This window comes from Branchiostoma belcheri, unplaced genomic scaffold (genome assembly GCF_001625305.1).
Source record: "Branchiostoma belcheri isolate BF01 breed outbred unplaced genomic scaffold, Haploidv18h27 scaffold73, whole genome shotgun sequence".
Lineage (NCBI taxonomy): Eukaryota > Metazoa > Chordata > Leptocardii > Amphioxiformes > Branchiostomatidae > Branchiostoma > Branchiostoma belcheri.
The window spans coordinates 497,077-520,091 of NW_017804387.1; the positions used below are offsets into that span (position 1 = coordinate 497,077).

General features: G+C 43.6%; 1 protein-coding gene across 1 annotated transcript in view; it reads left to right on the forward strand.

The window, feature by feature from the left end:
• The window catches only part of LOC109485153 (A disintegrin and metalloproteinase with thrombospondin motifs 12-like), a 45,647-nt gene extending 30,875 nt beyond the window's left edge, over nucleotides 1–14,772 (forward strand). The window contains 16 exon segments of the mRNA XM_019788590.1: nucleotides 2,419–2,563; nucleotides 3,385–3,483; nucleotides 3,679–3,824; nucleotides 4,226–4,289; nucleotides 4,895–5,000; nucleotides 5,830–5,957; nucleotides 6,623–6,743; nucleotides 7,523–7,656; nucleotides 8,237–8,344; nucleotides 9,491–9,638; nucleotides 9,955–10,081; nucleotides 10,573–10,789; nucleotides 11,552–12,334; nucleotides 12,484–12,630; nucleotides 12,973–13,123; nucleotides 14,237–14,772. Of these exon segments, the coding sequence (XP_019644149.1) occupies nucleotides 2,419–2,563; nucleotides 3,385–3,483; nucleotides 3,679–3,824; nucleotides 4,226–4,289; nucleotides 4,895–5,000; nucleotides 5,830–5,957; nucleotides 6,623–6,743; nucleotides 7,523–7,656; nucleotides 8,237–8,344; nucleotides 9,491–9,638; nucleotides 9,955–10,081; nucleotides 10,573–10,789; nucleotides 11,552–12,334; nucleotides 12,484–12,630; nucleotides 12,973–13,123; nucleotides 14,237–14,403 (2,791 nt within the window). The 3' untranslated portion in view covers nucleotides 14,404–14,772.
• The last annotated feature ends 8,243 nt before the right edge of the window (nucleotides 14,773–23,015 follow it).

Sequence of the window (23,015 nt, forward strand, 5' to 3'; positions counted from 1 at the left end):
CTGCAGGGATTGTAACTCGGGTACAGAGGTTTTGTTTGTGTATGTGTGTGCATGTATGTATGTATGTATGTATGTATGTAGGGGCATCATCACTAGAAAGCTTTAAACAACTCCTGCAATTAAATGTGCAAAGATTGAGTGTGTGTGTGTGTGTGTGTGTGTGTGTGTGTGTGTGTGTGTGTGTGTGTGTGTGTGTGTGTGTGTGTGTGTGTGTGTGTGTGTGTGTGTGTGTTATAACGTTATATGTATAACATTCATATGGAAGCATCACTCTCTTCCCTTCATTACGGAGGGGAACACAAACGAGATGGACAGAAAATATAGTTTTACGATGTGTTACCGGGAATTTAAAAGCCATTTAACCGTCCAAAGGAGGACCAATGCATTTGGAGCTAAAAGATGGAGTGCCGACTCGCGTGGGCGGCTGTTGACAAAGTAAACGGATCTACACCGTCGTGTTTTACCTCATAACATTGAAAGCTCGCGTTTTCATGACATGTTTGGACGTGGTGAAATGTCAAAGTTCAAATGAACTCCTGTTGTGGATCGCCATGTGCCGTCTGGTGGTTAGGGTGTCGTAAAAGTGTCTGTCAGGAAAATGTCAAATATGCTCCGCGGGTCATTTCGCAAGCCTGACGCTATCTATCACGAGACGCAAAAGTTTACGTTTGCGAACCTTGTTCGGATTAAAGATGGCGACCTCCTCAAGGTTTTACGCCAACGTTGTGGAAAAAACGTTTCCACATAGGATCTAGGAATGGACTGCTTTTCACAGTACAAATGCGTGTCTTCCCTAGCATTCTGGAGGTTTGACTTTGAATCAGGATTGACAGATACAAGCCATTAAGCCCCTGTCACATTACCTATTCACGAATTTGGCCTCCCGAACACATGCAAGTCGAACGCCCCCCCACCCCCACCCACTCCCCCACCCCCAACCATGGTTAGGAGAAATCGAAGTAAGGCGCAAAATCGACTGGGTCGGCAAATGTTCAGTCAATTCGGGGGTTGGTCGGGAGGTTCGAACATAGTTGGCTGGTATTCATTTCATTCATTCATTTATTATAATTCGGTTGTCAGCAATTTAAGTCAGCAGAACACCACCCAATTATTTGATCGTAAGTCAGCTGTGTTCGAGGCGTCTTCAGGGTCAAATTTGACTCAAATTCAACTCAAATTCATTTCGATTCCAAATGAAAGGTAGGCGTCACCTAAATCTGGTCGGAGTGCTCTCGAATCTCAACCGAACCTGGTCGGCTGGTGTGCGGGAACAAATTCGGGGGAAGGTGGTGAATGTTTGACGGGAGCTTTACGCCGAAACGCCGGAGAGGTGTACGGTACGGTCCGCGTGTATGTATGTTACCGCCGGTAACCATGTCACCCCAGAGCGGACGCGCGCCTCTCAAGAACAAAACCTACAAACAGAACAAGGTACTCAAGGCTAATAAAGGTCCAAACAGGCTCGATAACTTCCGGATCTCTTGTCGCCTGAGACGTTGTGTTGGAGCTGCAGAGTACTTCTCCAGATTTCCAGGTGACTTTATAGTCCCGTGGGCCCGCCGACCCTCACAGGGTCACAACTGCTTGTACTTACTCTTTGGTTCTAAATTGGCAGATTCATATATCCAGGCACAGAACGCCGGCGTTGGGCTCTGTAAGAGGCGTCTGTGGCCACGTGAAGGTCAAATGTGTGCAAGACTGGGGTACATTCGATTAGTCTGGACGGCTTACAAAAACATATGTTAGCACACTCTTCCCTCATGTAGAGTCCAAGGCCGCCTGTGTGAGACTACATGTGGGGTAATCTCAATACAGTGTCAAGTTCGAGTCAATGTTTGTTTCTGTACCGCCAGTGTGGACGTGCCGAGGCTGGCTTCTTAAGAAAGGACACTTAAATGGCCAAGAACAACACAGCTGTCTTCACGTTTGTCACGTACCTGTTCCCGCGAGGATTCGGCAACCTGTTTCCAAAACATGTTCTCTGCAGTAAAATAGCAAAGGTCAGGAAGTAAACGCAGAGATGGAGGACAGGGTGGATCGGGGTGGAAATGAAAGCAGGCTAGAGACCCTGTCACACATAGCCAACTATCGCTTCCCGAACACGACCCGAACTCGCACCAACCTTGGTTATAGTCTAGGAGGAGATTCTCAGAAGGGGCCTAGAAAATTACAAACGTAGACCACCCGGTACATACTTTGGCCAGTACCATAGAATGATAGCTCAATGTCTCCCGATCATTTTAAGATAGGTCATACTGTGGTCCAGGTGGGACACCGTGGTTCCAGGGCTCTTAATGCAAATTTATGCAAATTCAATCAATCGTGCCATAAATTGGACCACAGTATGCCTTATCTTACAATGGTTAATGACCTCCTTCACGGAGTAAAAATTCACAAACGTCCCGTTCTCTCCATTAGCCGAGGGTGGGGCAGTTGCCTTGACGACGAGCCGTCCCCACATGACTTCACGTTCCCGACCCTCCCTCCCGGCATGATGTACGACGCTGACCACCAGTGTCGCCTGCAGTACGGACCCACCGCCTCTCTCTGCTACGGCATGTCGGTGGGTCGTCACTTCTTATCCACATACATGTTCTGTAGTAGAGTCTCATCTTGAAAGTTCATCTGTGTTGGTAGAAGTCATTATGAAGCAAGAAATTGGACTTCTGTGACGCCACGTTTATACAGACGACACAGGTGACTCGGTGAGCAGTAGATCATAGGTTGCAGGAAGTCTGTGGTGCCCCCCGTCCTTGTTGAGGGTTGCAATGTCCTGATGTAGATGTAGTACTTGATAGAATATGTTTAGGAAATATTACTGCATGAATGGAATATATGTCCCTGGGAGCGGGATCAGGGAGCATGGTTGGTATAGGGAATTTGAAGAAAAATGTGAGGACGTAATTCGGCCAGACAGTTGTCATGACAATTTTAATTTTTCAATTTTCCAAAATGTACTAGAATGTATGTACGAACTGATAGTTTGCCATTTTTTTCTCATCCCCTGTACGACATCCCGTCCCTTCGAATATTACTCTCTCCCTTTCATGTTGGCCCCTGCCCTGATAGTTAACGCCATATGTCAAACCAACCAGGACAGCATAGGGCGCCCATAAGCGGGGCATTAAAAGTGGAAATATTCAAAACAAGTCAATCTGTGTGACATAGGCACATACTGCCCAATATTAGCACATTTTTATAATTTTTTTATAGTTTGGGCGTTTGACAAACTTGAGTACAATGAATTGTTAATTAAAAACTCAATAATTGGTCATATGAATGAGTAGAAGAATACGAATTCAATATATTTTTTCAGCTTGTGACGCCTTGTTTGTTTGTTTGTTTGTTTGTTTGTTTGTTTGTTTGTTTGTTTCCTGACATCAGGATGTCTGCAACACGTTGTGGTGTAACGTAGTGGAGACCAACGCCTGTCACTCTAAACTGGAGTCCGCTGCAGAAGGAACCCGCTGTGGTCACAGCAAGGTACCGATCGACTCCGACTTTAAAGTTTAAAGTTTTCTGATACTCATATGAGTAAAAAATCATTTCATGATGAAATGACTGTATACTTAGTAGCCTCTACCAGGCTTCGGAAGCGGCTGTTAATAGTAGGAGCATGGTAGAGGTTATATATTTAGTACACTGAAAAAGAAGCATTGTCAACCTTGTACCTTGCAGTGGTGCAATAGAGGAAACTGTGTAGCCGTGACTGCAGCGCCCCCTGTCGTAGACGGAGGGTGGGGCACCTGGTCCGAGTGGTCCAGCTGTACCAGGACGTGTGGAGCGGGTGTGCAGCATGCCATCAGAAGCTGCGACAGCCCGCGGTGTGTAAGACATTTCCACAAATTGAATGTAGTAACCACGTAGCGTAGCATGGAACGTCTATGTCCACATATATGTTTCCAAAGGTAGTATGTATTAAGCTTAAAACCTCCTTAATTAATGACATAGCGGGAATAGCTATAACCTAATCTCCAAGCAGATTCCGTTGGGCAAAGGGAGTCCATATTGGCCGCCTGTGGATGGCAACAGGAGGCCAATAGATACAGGCGCCCATGCCCCACAGAATCTGCTTGGAGATTAAGCTACAACACCTTTTCAGCAACTTTACCCTCACAGACTCGTGTCTTATTGCCTCCGTCATCTTAAATTCACGTTGACTGCCCACGCTATCTTCAAGTGACATCATTTAAAGTTACTGGATGTGTTCTGTTTGAATCTGCAGACCATCACACGGTGGACGGTTCTGCCTAGGACAGCGCAAGCGATTCAGACTGTGCAATGTGGAGGTATCTGCTTTTTTACCTCCATGAAAAATGGAGGTATTGTTTTTGGCGCGTCTGTGTGTGTGTGTGTGTTTCTGCACATTTGTAGTCAGCAACTTCAGAACGCCTATATGGATTGTGATGATATTTGGTATGCTGGTAGGTCTTAGGAAGCCAAAGGTCAAGGTCAAATATGGGCCTCCTGGTGGCTGACCTTGGTACTGCAGCAGAACTTCCGGTTTTGTAAGGCAGAGAAAACAGATGTGCCGGTTATGCAACAAAACACCAGCGGTCAGCGCACCGCCGGTTTGATTAATGAGGTTCTCCCTCTGGAATAGGCTGACCTATTTCAGGCCAAAGGTGCTACTGTATTAGCTGTGTGTTTGAAAACAAAATCTTCTGTTATTTTGTTCTATACCGTAGTATACTGAGTAAAAACATTTACAAAAACTCATATATTTCATGGAGGTATGAGATCTCCGAATTCTTGTTCTCTGTTGTAGTTCGTTTTGCCATGAAGTAAGTGCGCGCGGGCCGCCGATAACCAGACCAGTCGATGAGACTTGTTGCACTTTGATTCCCCTGCCTGTTGAGTATGAAGACATGTTGTGTTCTCACCCATGGCACAGGCCTGTCCTGAGGGTGAAGTTGACTTCCGGGAGTGGCAATGTCTAGTGCACGACGACAAACCGTTCAAGGGCAACTACTACAACTGGACGCCTGTCACTTACCCTCGTAAGTGCGATACAGCCACTAACGTATTCTAGCTACCAATTTGTTTACAGGGTTTTTCGGTAAAACATGTCTGCTGGTATAAATAATGTACACAGTTGCTCCCCGTCACGGCGCCATGTTTCCTGATACTTGATTAGTTATCACATTTATTTAGTTATGAAAATGATTTCTGCTCAGAAAACTTGGTACTTGGAAAAGTCATGATAATTCTTTATTTAATGGTTATCTTAATCATAGTCTATACTACTTGTACAAAAATCAGACAGAGGGGTGCTTAACCATTTTTTTTCGCTAGAAGTAGATGTAAAATAATTCTCTATCTAGTAAAATAATGAAATAGCACCCCTCTATCTCATATTTACTAGATGTAAGATATAAAACCCCTTACTAGTGAAATAAGGCCACACCGATTTAATTTTATGGATGACATCCGCGCGCGAATTGATTTTCGCTTGTTCTCAAAAAAAAGAAAAGAAAAGGTCACGTCCACTGAGTCTCTGGCCTGGCTCTAGGTCTTGGCAGTCCATGGTAATTGCGACGATACGGAGCCGGGCACCCAGACTACCGACGCTCCACGGCTCAAGAACTCAGTACATACCTACAGTGCCGGTAAATCCCGCAAAAAGCCAGCATGTGCCGACTTGTATACGTCGCTAAGTACTGCAAAATTCAAAATACCAGCTTTGTATTCCTGTGGTTTAGTAACATTTTTATTTTTTGCCGGAATTTTTTTTTATTCGCCCGCGCGCACTAGTTAAGGGGTCTTCAGAGGATGTCATCCATAAAATTAAGTGGGTGTGGCCTTATGAGATAACACCGCTGTTCCCAGAGTACCCGTGTGAGCTCCACTGTAAGCCGAAAGGAAGTTTCTTCTCCGCACGACTGGCGGAGGTCGTGATCGACGGGACGCCGTGCCTCAAGGCATCACGGGACGTCTGCATCGACGGGACGTGTAGGGTACGTTTGAATTATGAAATAGCATTTTATATACTCCATTCCATGATAAGATATCCAGCGATATCTGATTCCCGTTACCTTGCCATCTTACAGATGAGCAGTAGCCCGTGGAACTGGTAACAGTTTGGTAATTTGTATAAATTTAAAACTTTCGTCCCAACATAAGAGATATGTTGATGAGGGTTGATGAAGGTTAGACATCCAGGCTAACATTAACAAAATTTATCAAACTTCAAACTCGGACTTCGAGTGACATCGGAAATCACTCGAAACGTCCGGAAGTAATCTCCGTAATTTATCAAGTAGTAGAGTTTGATTTGTCTTTGAACACAAGAGATTTTTAACAGTTTTCACCTAGAGCACCATAGAAGCCACGTGACAGGTCTCACTGGGTCAGTCTATTGAAGAAGACCGGAGTGACTGGTCGCAAGTTCTAGTTGAGAACTATCCGTTGTGTGGAACGAAAGTTTAAACATGTAACTACCAGCACAGATGACAGTTTGGTAATTTGTGCAACGTGAAACGAGGTGCCACTGAAATAAGACGATTGAGAAAGAAGTTATCATGTTAAGTGTACGTGGATGGTTGCTACTGGATTCATCGACGTCCGTTCTTTCTGGAGCTGGCCACCTGTTTATATATTCCGCTTGTCACGTTTTCTGTAGCCTGTCGGCTGTGACTTCATCCTGGGTTCTAACGCCACCGAAGACCGGTGTGGGGAGTGCAGTGGAGACGGGACCTCCTGCGAAACCATTAAGGAGTCTTACAACGAGAAGGAAGGCAGAGGTCAGATCAGTGTCTTTGTCTCACTGTCTGTATAGCCGGTATAACATGGCGTAACACAACAGCTTTGTAGGCACGCGGCGCGGCGGTAGCTGGCTGTATCACACCGAACGACTTGTTACACCGAGGGATATGAAGAAATAAAAAAAAAATCTCTGAAAAAACATCTATGATAATGCTCAAAACTGGAAGAATCAACTGCAAAATGCTCATATTTTGCCCTGAACAGTTGAAAACAGTCCTTTTCCTCCTAGTTGTTACAGCTATTCCATCTTTCAATGCAATGGTATCATTGAAAGTTCCAAAATTCATTGTTTAAAATTTGAACCAGCCTGGTGTGTTGACTTAATGGCTCCTATCATACCAATTTGGGCCATAATAGGATGCCTAGGCCTGTTTTTATCTTTACCGAAGGAAAACATATTGTTTTTGCTCCATTTCGTCTTCTGTTCCAAACACTAACCTCTGACCTGGCCAATGGCCTCTTTTGTTGACGTCTGTCACCTTAGTAACTGGTGTTGGGTTACATAATGTAGCAATTTCATAGTTAGTAGGCATGTAGACTCCTGTCACCATATACATGTACATGTATGCGAATGTGAATTAACAGAGCAGACCATATCCGAAGGTAAACATTATGCATTTGCTTTGCAAATGTTACTTCTCTAGTTATTTGTGGGTTTTTTTTCGCCCGCCCGCTCCATTATTTGTCTAGAAAAATCCGTTAGCCAAGAAATTAAATTGATCGGGCCTTGAGACCACTTTCCTTTCTCCATCCTCAGGTTACGTGGAAGCGACTGTTATCCCTGCCGGGGCCCGTAACATCCGTGTGGAGGAGGTGGCAGAGGCCAACAACTTCCTGGCACTCAAGGGACCCGACGGAGAATACTACATCAACGGCCACTGGTTCATACAGGTAACGTTACATGTGATGTTGGAACGGCAATGATTCTAACAATCTTTTGTTGTCTTCTTTTGTCGTATGATATATGTATCTGTGTAGGCTTAGTGCGTAGCAGTCCCCACCGTTTCCTACCCTTACCGTGTTTTCACAGAATAGTTACGACAGCTCTTATTTTCATTGAATGTGTACATGGAGGGAGTACACTGATATCAACTACAACAATAACAGTTTGTTTAACAAAGAGCAATATAGCAATGTACGATCTCTATATTTAATGTGTGTTTTCTTGTCTTCTTTTGTCTAAATACACACATGTTTTTTAGGTATTCATGACATTAAAACCTAAAAACACTACTAGCTAAAAACCTAAAAGCACTCATTATATAATAACATAATAACCAACGTTTAATAGCAATACCATCGTCACATCTTGCATACCAAAATCCATTGTCGCTGGTAAGTTGATTCTTAAAGGCATCCAATGCCGTGGATGAGAAAATAGGTCTGATATTGACATTTACTCTCAATTCTTAGAATAAAGTGGCTTTAAAATCCTTAAAATGTAATCCTTGGAGGTTTGGATTCCTTCCAGTGGACAGGAGAGTATGAGGCGGGCGGCACGACGTTCCGGTACGAGCGGCATGGCAACAGGGAGGTGTTCACGGCGCCCGGACCCACCACTGAACAACTGCACATCATGGTGAGACAACGTAGCCGCCATGTTGCAATTGTTTTGTTTGTTTATTTGTTTGCATTACAAGAAAATATATGACACAATAAAGAATAGAAAAAGCAAGGTGATAAAGGAGGGAAAACGTACATAACGTATAGAGGCCCTCCTCCTCTATACTAACCAAAATTATTGAAGATATAGAATGTCATGACGATACAATAAGGACAATCAAGTAATGAAAGGTATAACTTAAGATAAGAATTGAACAAACGAGTCTACTACAGAGAGCCAGGTTGGCTTATGAGTGTTTTTAGGGTACTTTTAAAAGTCATCAGAAAATAGGATATTTGGATGATTGCATGGACCGCAGGTACGGAATTGACTATCCTTACATACAACGTTAGTACGCATGTACGGAATTGACTATCCTTACATACAACGTTAGTACGCAGGTACGGAATTGACTATCCTTACATACAACGTTAGTACGCAGGTACAGAATTGACTATCCTTACATACAACGTTAGTACGCAGGTACAGAATTGAATATCCTTACATACAACGTTAGTACGCAGGTACGGAATTGACTATCCTTACATACAACGTTAGTACGCAGGTACAGAATTGACTATCCTTACATACAACGTTAGTACGCAGGTACGGAAGTGACTATCCTTACATACAACGTTAGTACGCAGGTACAGAATTGACTATCCTTACATACAACGTTAGTACGCAGGTACAGAATTGACTATCCTTACATACAACGTTAGTACGCAGGTACAGAATTGACTATCCTTACATACAACGTTAGTACGCAGGTACAGAATTGACTATCCTTACATACAACGTTAGTACACAGGTACAGAATTGACTATCCTTACATACAACGTTAGTACGCAGGTACAGAATTGAATATCCTTACATACAACGTTAGTACGCAGGTACGGAAGTGACTATCCTTACATACAACGTTAGTACGCAGGTACAGAATTGACTATCCTTACTTACAACGTTAGTACGCAGGTACAGAATTGACTATCCTTACATACAACGTTAGTACGCAGGTACGGAAGTGACTATCCTTACATACAACGTTAGTACGCAGGTACGGAAGTGACTATCCTTACACGTTAGTACAAGCTGCATGACTCTATATTTTACGTTTCTCAGCTGCTGTTCCAAGAAAAGAATCCAGGCGTCGTTTTTGAGTACACCATTCCACGGGAACAGAACGACACAGACGGAGAGCCGACTAGAATCCCGGAGTTCAACTGGAAATACAGCGACTGGACCGAGTGCACTGCAACTTGCGGGACAGGTAGGATAATTTTACCTTAGAGGGAGAAAAGGTTTTCAGAAATTTTTAGTAAAGCGATTAAAATACATTTCCGTTATGAAAAAGTCTGGCCACATAGCACGAATTCGGGTCAACATCACCTTTCTTTGAGATGTATTTCTGATGTCTACCAGCACCCCACATACCCATCTACTAAATACCATCGCAATCCATTCGGCGGATCTTGAGGTATGCCCCCACACATCATCCAGACCAAAAACAGTACCCCCTCCCCACTTGCTAGTTAGGTTACACGTGTTAGGAATCCATTACAATGACTTCTACTCGGTTATCTCAGGTACACAGAGATCCCGGGTCATGTGCGTGGAGACGGAAGCTGGACAGGTTGACCCAAGATTCTGCAATTCGACCACCAAGCCCGACGACAAGCTACGAACATGTAACGAGGATCGGTGTCCGTCAAGGTATGTTTTTCGAGCCATGACTAAAAGGAAAACTTGTCTCCTTCACCCTGTTTTGAATACTAGATAAGAAAGTTGAAAGTGAATGTTTCAGTTAAAGTAGAGTGGATTATTAATTCATTCCTGAAGCTCAGCTGCATCTTTCACACCACAGTCGTCTGCAGCCACATAATTCACGTTTAAAACTTTTTTATTATTCCAACATGTAATCACAAGACGTGGTGACGACACACTCAAGTTTTTAAACTTATATTAATGCCGCCACCAACACAGGGGACAAATACACGACAGGACAATACTCATTTACACCTGAGCTAAGTGAGGAAAGTCGTGTAAAGTGCCTTTCCCAAGGGCACAAGATCGGTGGCATGTCAGGACTCCAACCCGGGACTCTAAGTTCGCGCACTCTGCCGCTACTCCACACGACCCCACTCGTTAAAACCTTTTATTCAGCCTGTCACAGTTTGAACAGTCTGTTCTGGTCTCCCCCTCAGATGGTGGACAGGTCCGTGGCAGCACTGCACGGCGTCGTGTGGGGAGGGCGGGACCCGGACCAGGTCGGTCCTGTGTATCCGCAGTATCGGCCCGGACGAACAGATGGCGCTGCCGTTCGTGGAGTGCATAGCGCTCCCCAAACCTCCTCATGAGGAGACCTGCAACAAGGACGTCCCCTGCCCCTTCTCCAAGTGGATTCCTGGTCCATGGTCAGAGGTACAGATCGTACTGAGCTCCTAGTAATCAAATGATGTGTTCCTCAAACGGCCTCAACCGACCTCAACCGGGCCAAATATGCGGTTTATTCATGCTCTGGATACATTGGCTATGCGATTACGAATATTTGCGAGTTTTTCTAAAGTTATAACTTCTAATTTATCCAAGGGGAGTCGCAAATGTTTTAAATATTATGTTATCGTCTTTTTCGGGAGTCATACATGTACTCCCGAGCCGCAAAATATCCGCACTTGTCACTTAATCTACCGCAGCAAACATGTTTAAAGGGACTTCCCTGTATATCTGCTGAGTTTCCGTGCTGCACAACCTCAGTTTATTTTCCTTATTTTGACTAAATTTACGGCACGATGCGTTCCGGGGACTCAACATAAACAAACAAGATGGCGGACCCTGGGCGCATGGCGCGCCTTTAAAAGAACTGGTAAAAACGTCAACGTTACAGTGTTTTTCCTATTTATAAATGTGTAGACAGTGTAGACATAGTGTTAAGAAGAGTTCGTGTACACTCCATATTAGACCAGGAAGCGGTCGGTTGAGGTATTAAGTCACACCGGTATAGTACATGTCTTCTATTTATGTACCAGCGGTCTCCTGTTAACGTAGGACATGGTGAACAATTTATCTATCGACCTTTACTTGTATATGATTATGAAGGATGGTCACAGTCATATTCCTTACAAACTGCAATCCACATGTCCAAACATGTCATGGTTTTCTGCTTACAATTTGTCACATCTGCAGTGTTCAAAGAGCTGTGGAGGGGGCATCAAGACCCAGTCACTCTCCTGTAAGGACGAGGCCACGTGCGACCCAAGCGTCAAACCCAAGACTGTTCTATGCAACATTCACGCCTGTCCCCCGGATTCTATCACAGAGACTACCACGGCAGACGCTCACATTACAGCAGGCGTCAGCAGAACAGAGCTAGCGAACACACCTGTCACAGGAACAACACAGTTTCTACATAGCAGAGAGAAAGCTGGAAAGCCGACAGAAGATAACAGTTTACAAGAAAGGGAAAAGAAAAGAAATTTCAGCCACGAGAACATCATCACGAGATTCAGGGCTTTCATGATGGGTGACGATGCTCACGTCGAAGATAAACCTTTCCTCAAGCGTTTGCGCCCGACAAAATCAGACGACAGTTCTGCCGCACACACAGAAAAGTCCAGATCACAGACAGAAACCACTACTCCGATAGATACGGCTAGACTTCCACTTGGTACTCTGTCAGGAGAAAAGCAAGTGGTTACGTCATGGTCAAGTTCAAGACCGACGTCAAGCACTCCTGCTTTTGTCGACAGGACCAATGATCCCTCCAAAGTTGCCATGGTCCGAGCAGCACTGCGTCTGAAAACAGAGACGCCCACTACGGCACCGACTACTGTGTTGACAGAACAGATTTCTACTCTGCCTCATTCGGCTGCTCACTCCACTGCGGCAACTTTGAGTGTAACAGTCAGTGAGGACACAGAGCGACATCGTCACGAACTCCACAGATGGGTGACTGGAAACTGGTCAGAAGTAAGTGCAGGACAACTACATTAAATGGTTTGTGCTCTCCTAGTACATTGTATATTTTGTTTCCTAGTCGGTGCTTACGAATGTCTGACATTCTTCGCACAGTGCCACTTGTCGAGTTTCATAAACGTTCCGCTATCCCCACTCTTTAGTGCTCCCATACGTGTGGGTATGGTCTGCAGACCAGAGACGTGTCGTGTTCAGGGCGGGATGAGTGTGAGCACGGCAAGAAGCCCCTTCAGCAGAGACCATGCTTCACCCGCCCGTGTGCACTGTGGGTCACTGGAGGCTGGAGTGAGGTAGGCCATTTTCAATACATTACTCATAAGACAAGTAAATTAAAATGCAGATAGACAGTCTTTGAGGTAAGTTCCGCCGAGATCTTCCTCAGTCTCCACAACACGCCTTTTTCTTTCAAAGTGATATGGAAAGGGAAACACCTAAACTGTTAATGCAACATTCTATATACATGTATTGTTAGTACGACATCATTGGATATAGTGTTCGATGTCGTGCTATACTGTAATAGTATCATATTGGCGATTCTGTATTGCTTTCTGTCAATTCACACTTACGGGAAGTATCCCGTATTTCCAACCTTAGATAAAACCTTAGGTCATGATATGTTGTTCCTTCGTTAGTGCTCAGCGTCTTGTGGAGGCGGCCAACAGAGGCGGCAGGTGCAGTGTCAGGATATGGACACCAGGAGGCGCAGTCAGGACTGCGACAAACGGCGGGAACCTGCCAACGAGCAACAGTGCAATCTAGAGGACTGTCCCTCTGAAAATTCAGGTGAATTTATATACGGGATGGAACGAGTTGTATAATAAGGCCCTGTTCACACGGAAACGCTATAACCGCTTTCGATTCAGATTCCACCGAAGCCGGATTGACGTGGCCCCATCTGAACGCTCCAAATCGCACTGACTGCGCATCGATCCCAAACCACTTCGGGAGGAAGTTTCGAACCGGTTTCACCGATTCGCGATTTGCGTCCGAACGCAATGTGATTCCTATGTAACTTCACCGATTTACTTTACATATTGACCCGATCATGGGTTAGGGGGCGCTATTTCTTTATTTATGTGCAATACCAAAATTTACCTGGCAGCAACATAAAGATCAGTAATAACCGAATAATGTGCCCAGGACGAGCTTCACCGCCTCTGGCGGGACCACGTCGGCATTCGGCCGAGACATTCTGGGAGGGGGGCACCAGCAAGCAGGTCGTTGACCTCTGACATTGATAACACGCTACCTTGCGTGTTTCATCAAACAACAGTGAATGTAGTTTAGGCGAATCGTACTCGGGCATGGATTAAAAGGAACGTGTACCAGATGTGAGGAATGTGATTTAGCCGAATCGCCAGGTTCAGGCGTTTTCGTGTGAACAGGGCTCAAGGGAACCTGTCGATTAAGCACTAGTATCAATCCGATCCAATCAGTGTGACTGACTTGTCTTTTAGGGATATGATTTGATCATCAAATTTGCCAGTAGCTCTCTGAATCTACAAAACCGTGTAACTCATTTTACAACCGTCCACAGCGTTTAACAATCTTTCATTCTACGTGGTAGTTTGCTTTATTCTTCTTCAATCAATTGTAAATTTGTGTCTGCCACACAAAATTATCCATATTAAGAAAACGTTTTAGTTACTTGTGTCCTTTTCTTCTACTTATGCGACTGTATACTTATTATTCATAAGTTCGAGTGTCTATTCATTTATTTTCATAATGTTTGTATGTAAGTGGCGACGAAAATATAGGTTGTGTACAACTTGAGTCCGCCGTCACTTAGTCTTTGTCCTTTTATTTGTATTGATGTTTTCTCTGAGTAAAACAGCAGCGTCTGCTGACATTGTGCTATATCGGCATGACCTGTTCGTGTTTCGTTTGTTTCTGTAGCCCAGAGTAGATGTACAGGCGACATGAACAGACCGCACCTGTGCAACATCGTGGTTCGGTTCCGCAGGTGTCACATGCCGCAGTTCCGGGCCAAGTGCTGCAAGAGCTGCGGGGATCCAGTCATCAGCCACAAAACTCATCATCAAAGCAAACATGCCGAGAAATGAGCCGGACACAGTGTAATAATGCCAACTGTAATCGTTGTTGTGGTAGGATAAGTCTAAACAATGTCTTCTCTAACTATGTAAGTGTTTAGGCTAGCCTTGCAGTGGCGATACGGGCTGCTATGGTACGATATTTTGGCAGGTTCTAACCACATCATGAAGACCGAGGGAAGCGTCAGCGTAAAATTGCAAATACTGCTCACAACTGGATTGTTAGAATCGGACACTGTTCGTAGAAACAAACGATAGATTGAGGAAATATCTGGGATTCGTATGGCTTTAAGGTACTCTCCAAGCAGAGGTTTGGGTTATTTTTGGCCTGTTTTTAGGCTTTTTTATGTGTTTTTTTTTCACCACCTCCAAAAGAAATCCAGTGCAAAAAAGAAGCCCCGATGAAAAAGCCTAAAAACAGTCCAAAAAATAACCCAAAGCCCAAACCTCTGCTTGGAGAGTAGCATTAAGGCAATAATAATGAATGGCGAGTGTTTGAAGAGGGTCAAACATATCACACAAGGGTGCCTTTATACAATTTTAATTCCAATTTTTATTTATTGCTCGTTTCATCCCGAATTTGTCATGAAAGCTGAGCAATTGTTGTATATATTTTTCTGTACATATATGGTTCTGCACCTATTTCGTAGGCTATTTTCTCTTTTTCATATCTAAGGGATTCGAATGAGTAATGCAAGTAATTCGTAACGGATAATGTAAGAAACAAATGGTCATTTATCTATAACGTTTACTTGTCGTTTTTGTGGCATTTTGAATAAGGGTCGATTTGAAAACACGGCCACACAATACTGAATAAGATCACTCATGCATTAAAACTGCGCCACTGTATAGGTAGAACTATCATCAGACATAGGCCGTGTCTATACGGAATCACCCAAACCGCGATTCGGGTAACTCACATTCCTCACATCTGGTCCACGTGCCACACACACCTGTGAAACCGTGTCCGAACATAATGCGCTTGAGCTACATTTATTGCTGTTTGATGATAACACGCAAGGCGGCGTGTTATTAATGCTGATGCCCCCCTCCCAGCGTATCTCGGCCGAATGCCGACGTGGTCCCGCCAGAGGCGGTGAAGCTCGCCCTAGAACGGACACATTATTTGACCATTACTGCTCTTTAAGTTGCTGTTTGGTAAAAGTTGGTATCGCATATAAATAAAGAAATATCACCCCGTAATCCATGACCAGGCGAAGTCACATTGAGATCACATTGCGTTCAGACGCAAATCGCGATGCGGGGAAACCGATTCGAAACCACCTCTAGAAGTGGCTTGGGCTCGAGGCGCTTTCAATGTGATTTCGGAGCGTTCACATGGAGCCACTTGAAACCGGCTTCGGGGTAAACCACATGTAAACCGCCTTGGGTGATTCCGTTTAGACACGGCCATAGTGTAATTGTATACGTAGTTTTGTCTATTGCGTAAAAAATACCGCTCTTTTGCCATAACCAACTTCCACTAAATGCAGCGAATAAATCAACGTATTTTCGTACAATACGATGTGTTTATTCTTGACTGTGACCTGGTAAATAATCAAATTTACAATAGTGGTGACTCTTCTTAAGGAAGATGCCAGAAATTGATGAGGAAATTCTATAATTACAGTGTTTTATATAATAGTACTGCTATACGTGTAATCTATTTAATCTGTAGCAGGCGGATATATACCAATTATGCAAATGATGACCTTATTTGCAGAATTAATGTGAAAATTTTGTGACTCCTTAGGCCATGTTGATTTGATTATATGGATGGCATCGTCTGGAAACCCCAAAACTGATGCGAGCGTGCGAATAAAAAAACGTTGCTTTCATCATGACATATCTACGTGGTCATGAAGGTTGTACAAAGGACACAGGGTGTGGTATGACGAATAATCTAATCTTCAAATTCATTTCTTCACATTTTCGTCTTTTTCATTTGATTTTGAGAGTCTACGACATTGGTATCGTTTTCAAATATTTTCTTTTGCAACTTACGGTATATATTTGCTCATTTTGCAAGTGTTTTGTACGATTTACAGTATGGTTGAAAACTTTTTTTTTTGGAAACGGCCGAAAATTCATGCGCGCGCGGATGTCATCCATATAATCAAATCAACATGGCCTTATTGGTGAACGATGGGAATTTTATACCTTGTGACATGTGTAAGTTACTCAAAGGTTAACACCGCTATGCATATATTATGTTAATATAACGGTCATTTGCATAATTATTGAGAACATGTCATTTACAAAAACTCATATATTTCATGGAGGTATGAGATCTACGAATTCTTGTATTATTTCTATTTCTATGAGATTTCTATCCTTGGGTAATGTTGCATCGCCTTCGCTAAGAAGGCTATGTTTCCGGTAGCGTTTGTCTGTCTGTTTGTCTGTAAACAGCATAACCCAAGAAGCTTTTTTTTTTAATTTTTGCCGGGGCGTGCCTCCGCGATACCCTCCGCGATACCCCCGCAGAGCGCTGCACCAAAACAAGCCAATTCGTTGGTTGGCGTCACAGTTCAGATTTCTATAGAGCTCTGAAGATATCAAGTCAATTCAATGTGAGTAGTAGGCTATACAGCCAGTACTCTGTCACAAATAAAGACTTCGTCACGCAACTCTGCGCACGACAACACGGAGAGCTAGCTCTGCGCCCTAACAAGTCAATTCGTTGGTTGGCGTCACGGTTCAGTTTTGCTTTCACCTCTTCAAGCTTGCAGTCAATAGCTCTGCGCCAATACATGACAATTCGTTGGTTGGCGTCACCGCTTATTTTTGGCTAGACCCTTGTGAATAAAGCTATAAGTACAAAACACGTCGATGCTGGTGGTTGGCGTCACGGGTTCAGTTTTGTATAGAGCTCTTAAAGATATCAAGTTAATTGGATATGACTATTTAGGCTGAACGGCCAGTACTCTGTCACCAATAAAGACTTCGTCACGCAACTCTGCGCACGACAACACGGAGAGCTAGCTCTGCGCCCTAACAAGCCAATTTGTTGGTTGGCGTCACGGGTTCAGTTTTGTATAGAGCTCTGTAGATATCAAGTTTAATTCAATGTGAGTAGTAGGCGATACAGCCAGTACTCTGTCACCAATAAAGACTTCGTCACGCAACTCTGCGCACGACAACACGGAGAGCTCTGCGCCCTAACAAGCCAATTCGTTGGTTGGCGTCACGGTTCAGTTTTGCTTTCACCTCTTTGCGCTCAAAACAAGTCAATTCGTTGGTTGGCGTCACCATGTTTCTTATTGGTAGCATATCATAATTTGAGTTGGATGCATTTTTACAAGTCTATATACATTTTGTTCCACCAAGGAGGTTCTACTCTTTTTCAGTCCTAGTTTACGGTCAAACCCTTCTGAGAATATTGTCGTTTTTGACTTGGGTTGTTTTGAAAAAAAGATCACTCGTGCTCAAAAACAAGAGACACGTAAGCCTCCGTACAAAAATGAAGAGTCGTTTATTCATATTTGATCATACACACAGCTTTCCGCCACACATGAGCAGCGTCTGCGTACATAACAAGTCAATTCCGAGGTAGGCGTCAGAATAATTAGTATTTGAGAGCTCTCCGTGGTCAAAAAGCACGCACAGAGCTCGGCGACAAAACAAGTCAATTCGCTGGTTGTCGTCACGGCTGAGTTTTGCTTTTAAATCTATCACCTCTGCGTTCAAAACAAACCAATTCGAAGGCTGGCGTCAGTTTTGTATAGAGCTCAGTGGATTTTAAGCCAGTCCAATGTGACTACTAGGCTTTGTAACGTACCAAAATTAGGGCTCTCCCAAACAAACAAAACTTCGCAGAGCTTCATGGAGCTGCTCGGACAACCCTAGTTCCGTCGGTTATATAAAAGCATACAGAGCTCCGCGACAAAACAAGTCAATTCGCTGGTTGTCGTCACTGTTGAGTTTTGCTTTAAAATCTTTGAACTCTGCGTTCAAAACAAGTCAATGCGATGGCTGGCGTCAGTTTTGTATAGAGTTCCAAGGATTTTAAGCCATTTCAGTGTGACTACTAGGATTTGTAACGTACCAGGGCCTCTCCCAAACAAACAAGGCTTCGCAGAGCTCCATGGAGCTGCTCGGACAACCCTAGTTCCGTCGGTTATAAAGCATACTGAGCTCCGCGACAAAATTCGCTGGTTGTCGTCACTGTTGAGATTTCTTTTAAATTTTTTAGGTCTGCGTTCAAAACAAGCCAATTCGATGGATCGCGTCAGTTTTGTATAGAGATCCTCGGATTTTAAGCCAGTCCAATGTTACTACTAGGCTTTGAAACAAGCCAATTCGATGGCTCGCGTCAGTTTTGTATAGGGATCCTCGGATCGCGATACTCCAGCAGAGCTCTGCGACAAAACAAGTCAATTCGTTGTACAATAAAGGTCTTTAATTCACTATATAAAGGGCTCTGTAACCTGCGACAACTTAAGAAAATAGTCTACGGAGCTCCAACCGCGGAGCGGCAATTTTTCGTCTCGTAAACGGTCGAAGCCATTCGGCTGGTCGATGCCATATCCGAGCAAGGAGTTTCTACTAGGTGTAGAAGCTCCTTGATCCGAGCGTACGATAACTTTTTTGGGGTCCAAAAGCGAATAAAAAGTGATATACACTATAAAAGGCAATATTCTAATTGGAAGTATAAGGGAAGGTCATGTCGAATTGTAAATATTAGTAAAAAAAAAGGGCAAGCTGAGATTCAAACCCGGGTCTAAAGGTGTAGCTCTAAAACCATAACCTAAACCCGTTACCCTAACCTCTACGCCACAAAACATCACGGTGTGGATGGACCATTCTGATACACATAAAGTTAGCCGTTCTGCGATATGGCATCGACCGTTTCAAAAGGCGGCGACCGTTTACGAGACGGAAATTAGCCGCGGATCTGCTAAAATAGCCCTCCAAGAGTTGTCACAAACAGCTCTGTGACCAGACAAGTTAATTCGTTAAACCTTTAGTATACAGGAGCAATATTCAGAGAGACAACATATTTGCTCCATACAAAACAAAGAAGTCCAAACAAACATGCTTTTCCCCAGAATTTTGTTGTGTGATCGATCATGCAGGGTGGCACCTACTACTAGTACTAGTATATTGTCCAGTATTTTACAACCAACATCCGCCCTAACCGAGACTGCCACCCGCACACAAAACAAGCCATGCACAGTTGTGAACTAGGTGTGAACGTGATAATCCAAAAGTCAAAAGAGTGCAAAACTGAACCTGCGACCCCAGCCATCGAATTGACTTGTTTTGAACGCAGAGCTCAAAGAGGTCTAAGAAAATACCAAACTCAACAGTGGCGACAACCAGCGAATTGACTTGTTTTGTGGCGGAGCTCTGTATGCTAGGGCTGTCCGAGCAGCTCCATGGAGCTCTACGAAGTCTTGTTTGTTTGGGAGAGCCCCTGGTACGTTACAAAGTCTAGTAGTCACATTGAACTGGCTTAAAATCTACGAAGCTTTATACAAAACTGACGCCAGCCATCGAATTGACCTGTTTGAACGCAGAGTTCAAAGATTTTAAAGCAAAACTCAACAGTGACGACAACCATCGAATTGAGCTGTTTTGTCGCGGAGCTCTGCGGGGGTATCGCGGAGGGCTGCTCGTTCAGCCCCTATTGAAATTGATGCACTCCCAAAAGACCTCCATATTCATCGGTCTTCCTCTATTTCCGCCCCAGCCAGTTTTTTTACCAGGCCGGGCCTCAATCATGCCACTAAACAATGTTCCTTTTGCCATAGTCATGGCACTTCTACTTAAAGCATGCATAATTCAACTTTTTTTTTTAAACATGCACATTTCAAACAGCAATTTAGTTTCATTCTTGCAACAGCTTTACCGGAACACAATATGCAACTTTTAGGTAGTTCTTCCCAATACGCCCCGGCCAGCTTTTTTTAAAAGCTTTTCTTGTTTTAACCGATGACCAAGTGTCACATTGGGGTAAAGTGACGATATAGAGTCGAGAAATGAGAAATGAGATGTTCTTTATTTCCACACAACTACAACCTCCCCTGACAGTGTCTTCTCGTCCTCTCCCCTCTCCCACGGTGTAAGCCCCCTTATAACCCCCCTTGGGTGGCTGGAAAACCAGGGAGTGCGCGAGCCGGCCGCTGAGGAGATGGAGGGAGCGGGATCCGGGAACCATGGTGATCCAAGGGAAGAGACGACGGGAGAACCACGCGATTCGTGCGGCGGATGAGAGGAGAGTTGAGGAGAGCATACGGGCGGCGAATTGTCGGACTCAATGACAAAATTAACTCTTTTTGATGTTGTCTGTTATTGTATGTTCTTAGTAGTTGTTTTATGTAACCATTGTTTCACCGTTTCACTTATACACACGGAGCTTTATTTTGTAGTACGACATAACAGGGACGTTATCGAAAAAAGGCGGGGGGAGGTGTCACGGGGCGGTTCACAGGCTACGAGTACACAGATTGTCTTTGGGGACGCAGATGTCCCTTGTTTCTAGGCGGCGGTCCCCTAGACTAGTAGATAACAACCAGATGTGCCAGCAGGGACCACAGGAAACGGTATCTCCGAGTTGACCTGTGGAATAACGCTTGTGGTGGGATGGGTTAGGGAATTCACAGCTACCAATGACGACCTCACAACTCCTCTCTCGCCCTCTCTCTCTCTCTCTCTAACTTCTCAGGTAAACTTGCGGCCAACGCCTGGCTGCCACGTGCCACCTCTCCACTCTCCTCCTCGGTGCCCGGCTTGCGCTCTCCCGTCGTCTCTCTAGACGTCTCACGGGACCACAGCAACAGGAACTCTGTCCATGATCCTGTGGAGCACACCTGCAGGGGTTGGGGTGGGGTAGGACAACACATGCAACCAATGGCACACACAACAGCACCGGCATGCTCGTTAACACAACTCACAGACACTACTGAACTCAGATGGCAAAATTATGAACTGACTGTTAACTCAACTCTGTCCTACAATAACAGCTCGCTACGTATAACATCAACCCCGCACTCCTGGGGAAACAGTGAACTATAATTTACTACTACAAGAACTATAATTTACTATTACAAGAACTACTACAAGAACATAATAACTAAGGAACAGTCTACGACTACGAATACGACTCAGCGGAATTCCGCAACACCTTATCTCAACCGAATTTCATCGTCATCATACGAAATAGTGCATACCATTCGAATCGAAGGCTCAATCAAAGGCTGGCGAATCGAAGGCCGAATGGAAGGCTAACTTTAGGTTGGACGGTTACCTGGGCGTGGGGCCGATGTAAAGCTTTGCTTAGCAAAATTAAAACAAGTGGGATGAAAGAAAGCGACATTAAATACTTTTTGACGTCCTAGACAAATCATATAAAAATACGTAATTGCTTTGGTAACTACAAGCTGGAAACAAGTAAATGAAAACACACTTCAATGGGCATCATTTTCTTTCTTGTCGAGAAGACCGCGTTCTATTGCATACATTTATACAGCTGGTTTTGGTGAAAAAAACGTTATCCCCGTTTACCTTTTCTTCGAGTGATAGTTTTTATGTGTGTGTAATACTTCAACATGTGTGGTTACTGGCGGCTGCTACTTTTCTTTGTTGTCTCCTTGTAAGTAAATAGCCCTACCCTACAAAGCTGTCTACCTTCCAAAATTCGTGACCCTGCTGCCTTATCCAAAAACCGGAAGTTCCGCCGCAGTACCACAACAAGCTAAAACAACCAACACTAAAAGCATGACACGGTAGACGTCACAAACTGCCTGGCACAAATATTTATGGTTAAAAGGATGTTGTCCAAACACAAAAGCACTTCACTTGCACTGTTGCTATGCAGATTCATTTTACAACAATAAAAATTTCATTTTACAACAATAAAAATTTCATTTTACAACAATAAAAATTTCATTTTACAACAATAAAACTTCATTTTACAACAATAAAAATTAATATCATGCAAATTTATTTCATTTGCCCTGCTAGTATGCAGAATTAGCATAAGGCACATCCAAAGGGATAGAGGTGAAAGATTGTCACATCCTCTACTATAATAGAGATTATACAACAATTCTAATTTCAATACATAAACAAAATAACATAAAACACATACGTTTCTGCTTACATGTACATTTCATAGTGGCTAAAAAGATACTTTTCATGTATTGTTACTATGTACATTCATTTCAATTACATTGTTGCAGATTGATTTTACCACAATTGTTACGTTGCAGGTTAAATTTTAATTTCATTATTGCTATACCGATTACTTTTACTTTCATTGTTACTATGCAGATTAACTTAACTTCCATTGTTACCATGTAGATCCATTTACTTCCATTGTTCCTATGCAGATTCATTTTACTTCCATTGTTACTATACAGATCCATTTACTTCCATTGTTACCATGCAGATTAAGTTTACTTCCATTGTTACCATGCAGATTCATTTTACTTCCATTGTTACTATGCAGATTCATTTTAATCCCATTGTTCCTATGCAGATCATTTTACTTCCATTGTTCCTATGCAGATTCATTTTACTTCCATTGTTCCTATGCAGATTCAGTTTACTTCCATTGTTACTATGCAGATTCAATTTACTTCCATTTGTAGTATGCAGATCCATTTACTTCCATTGTC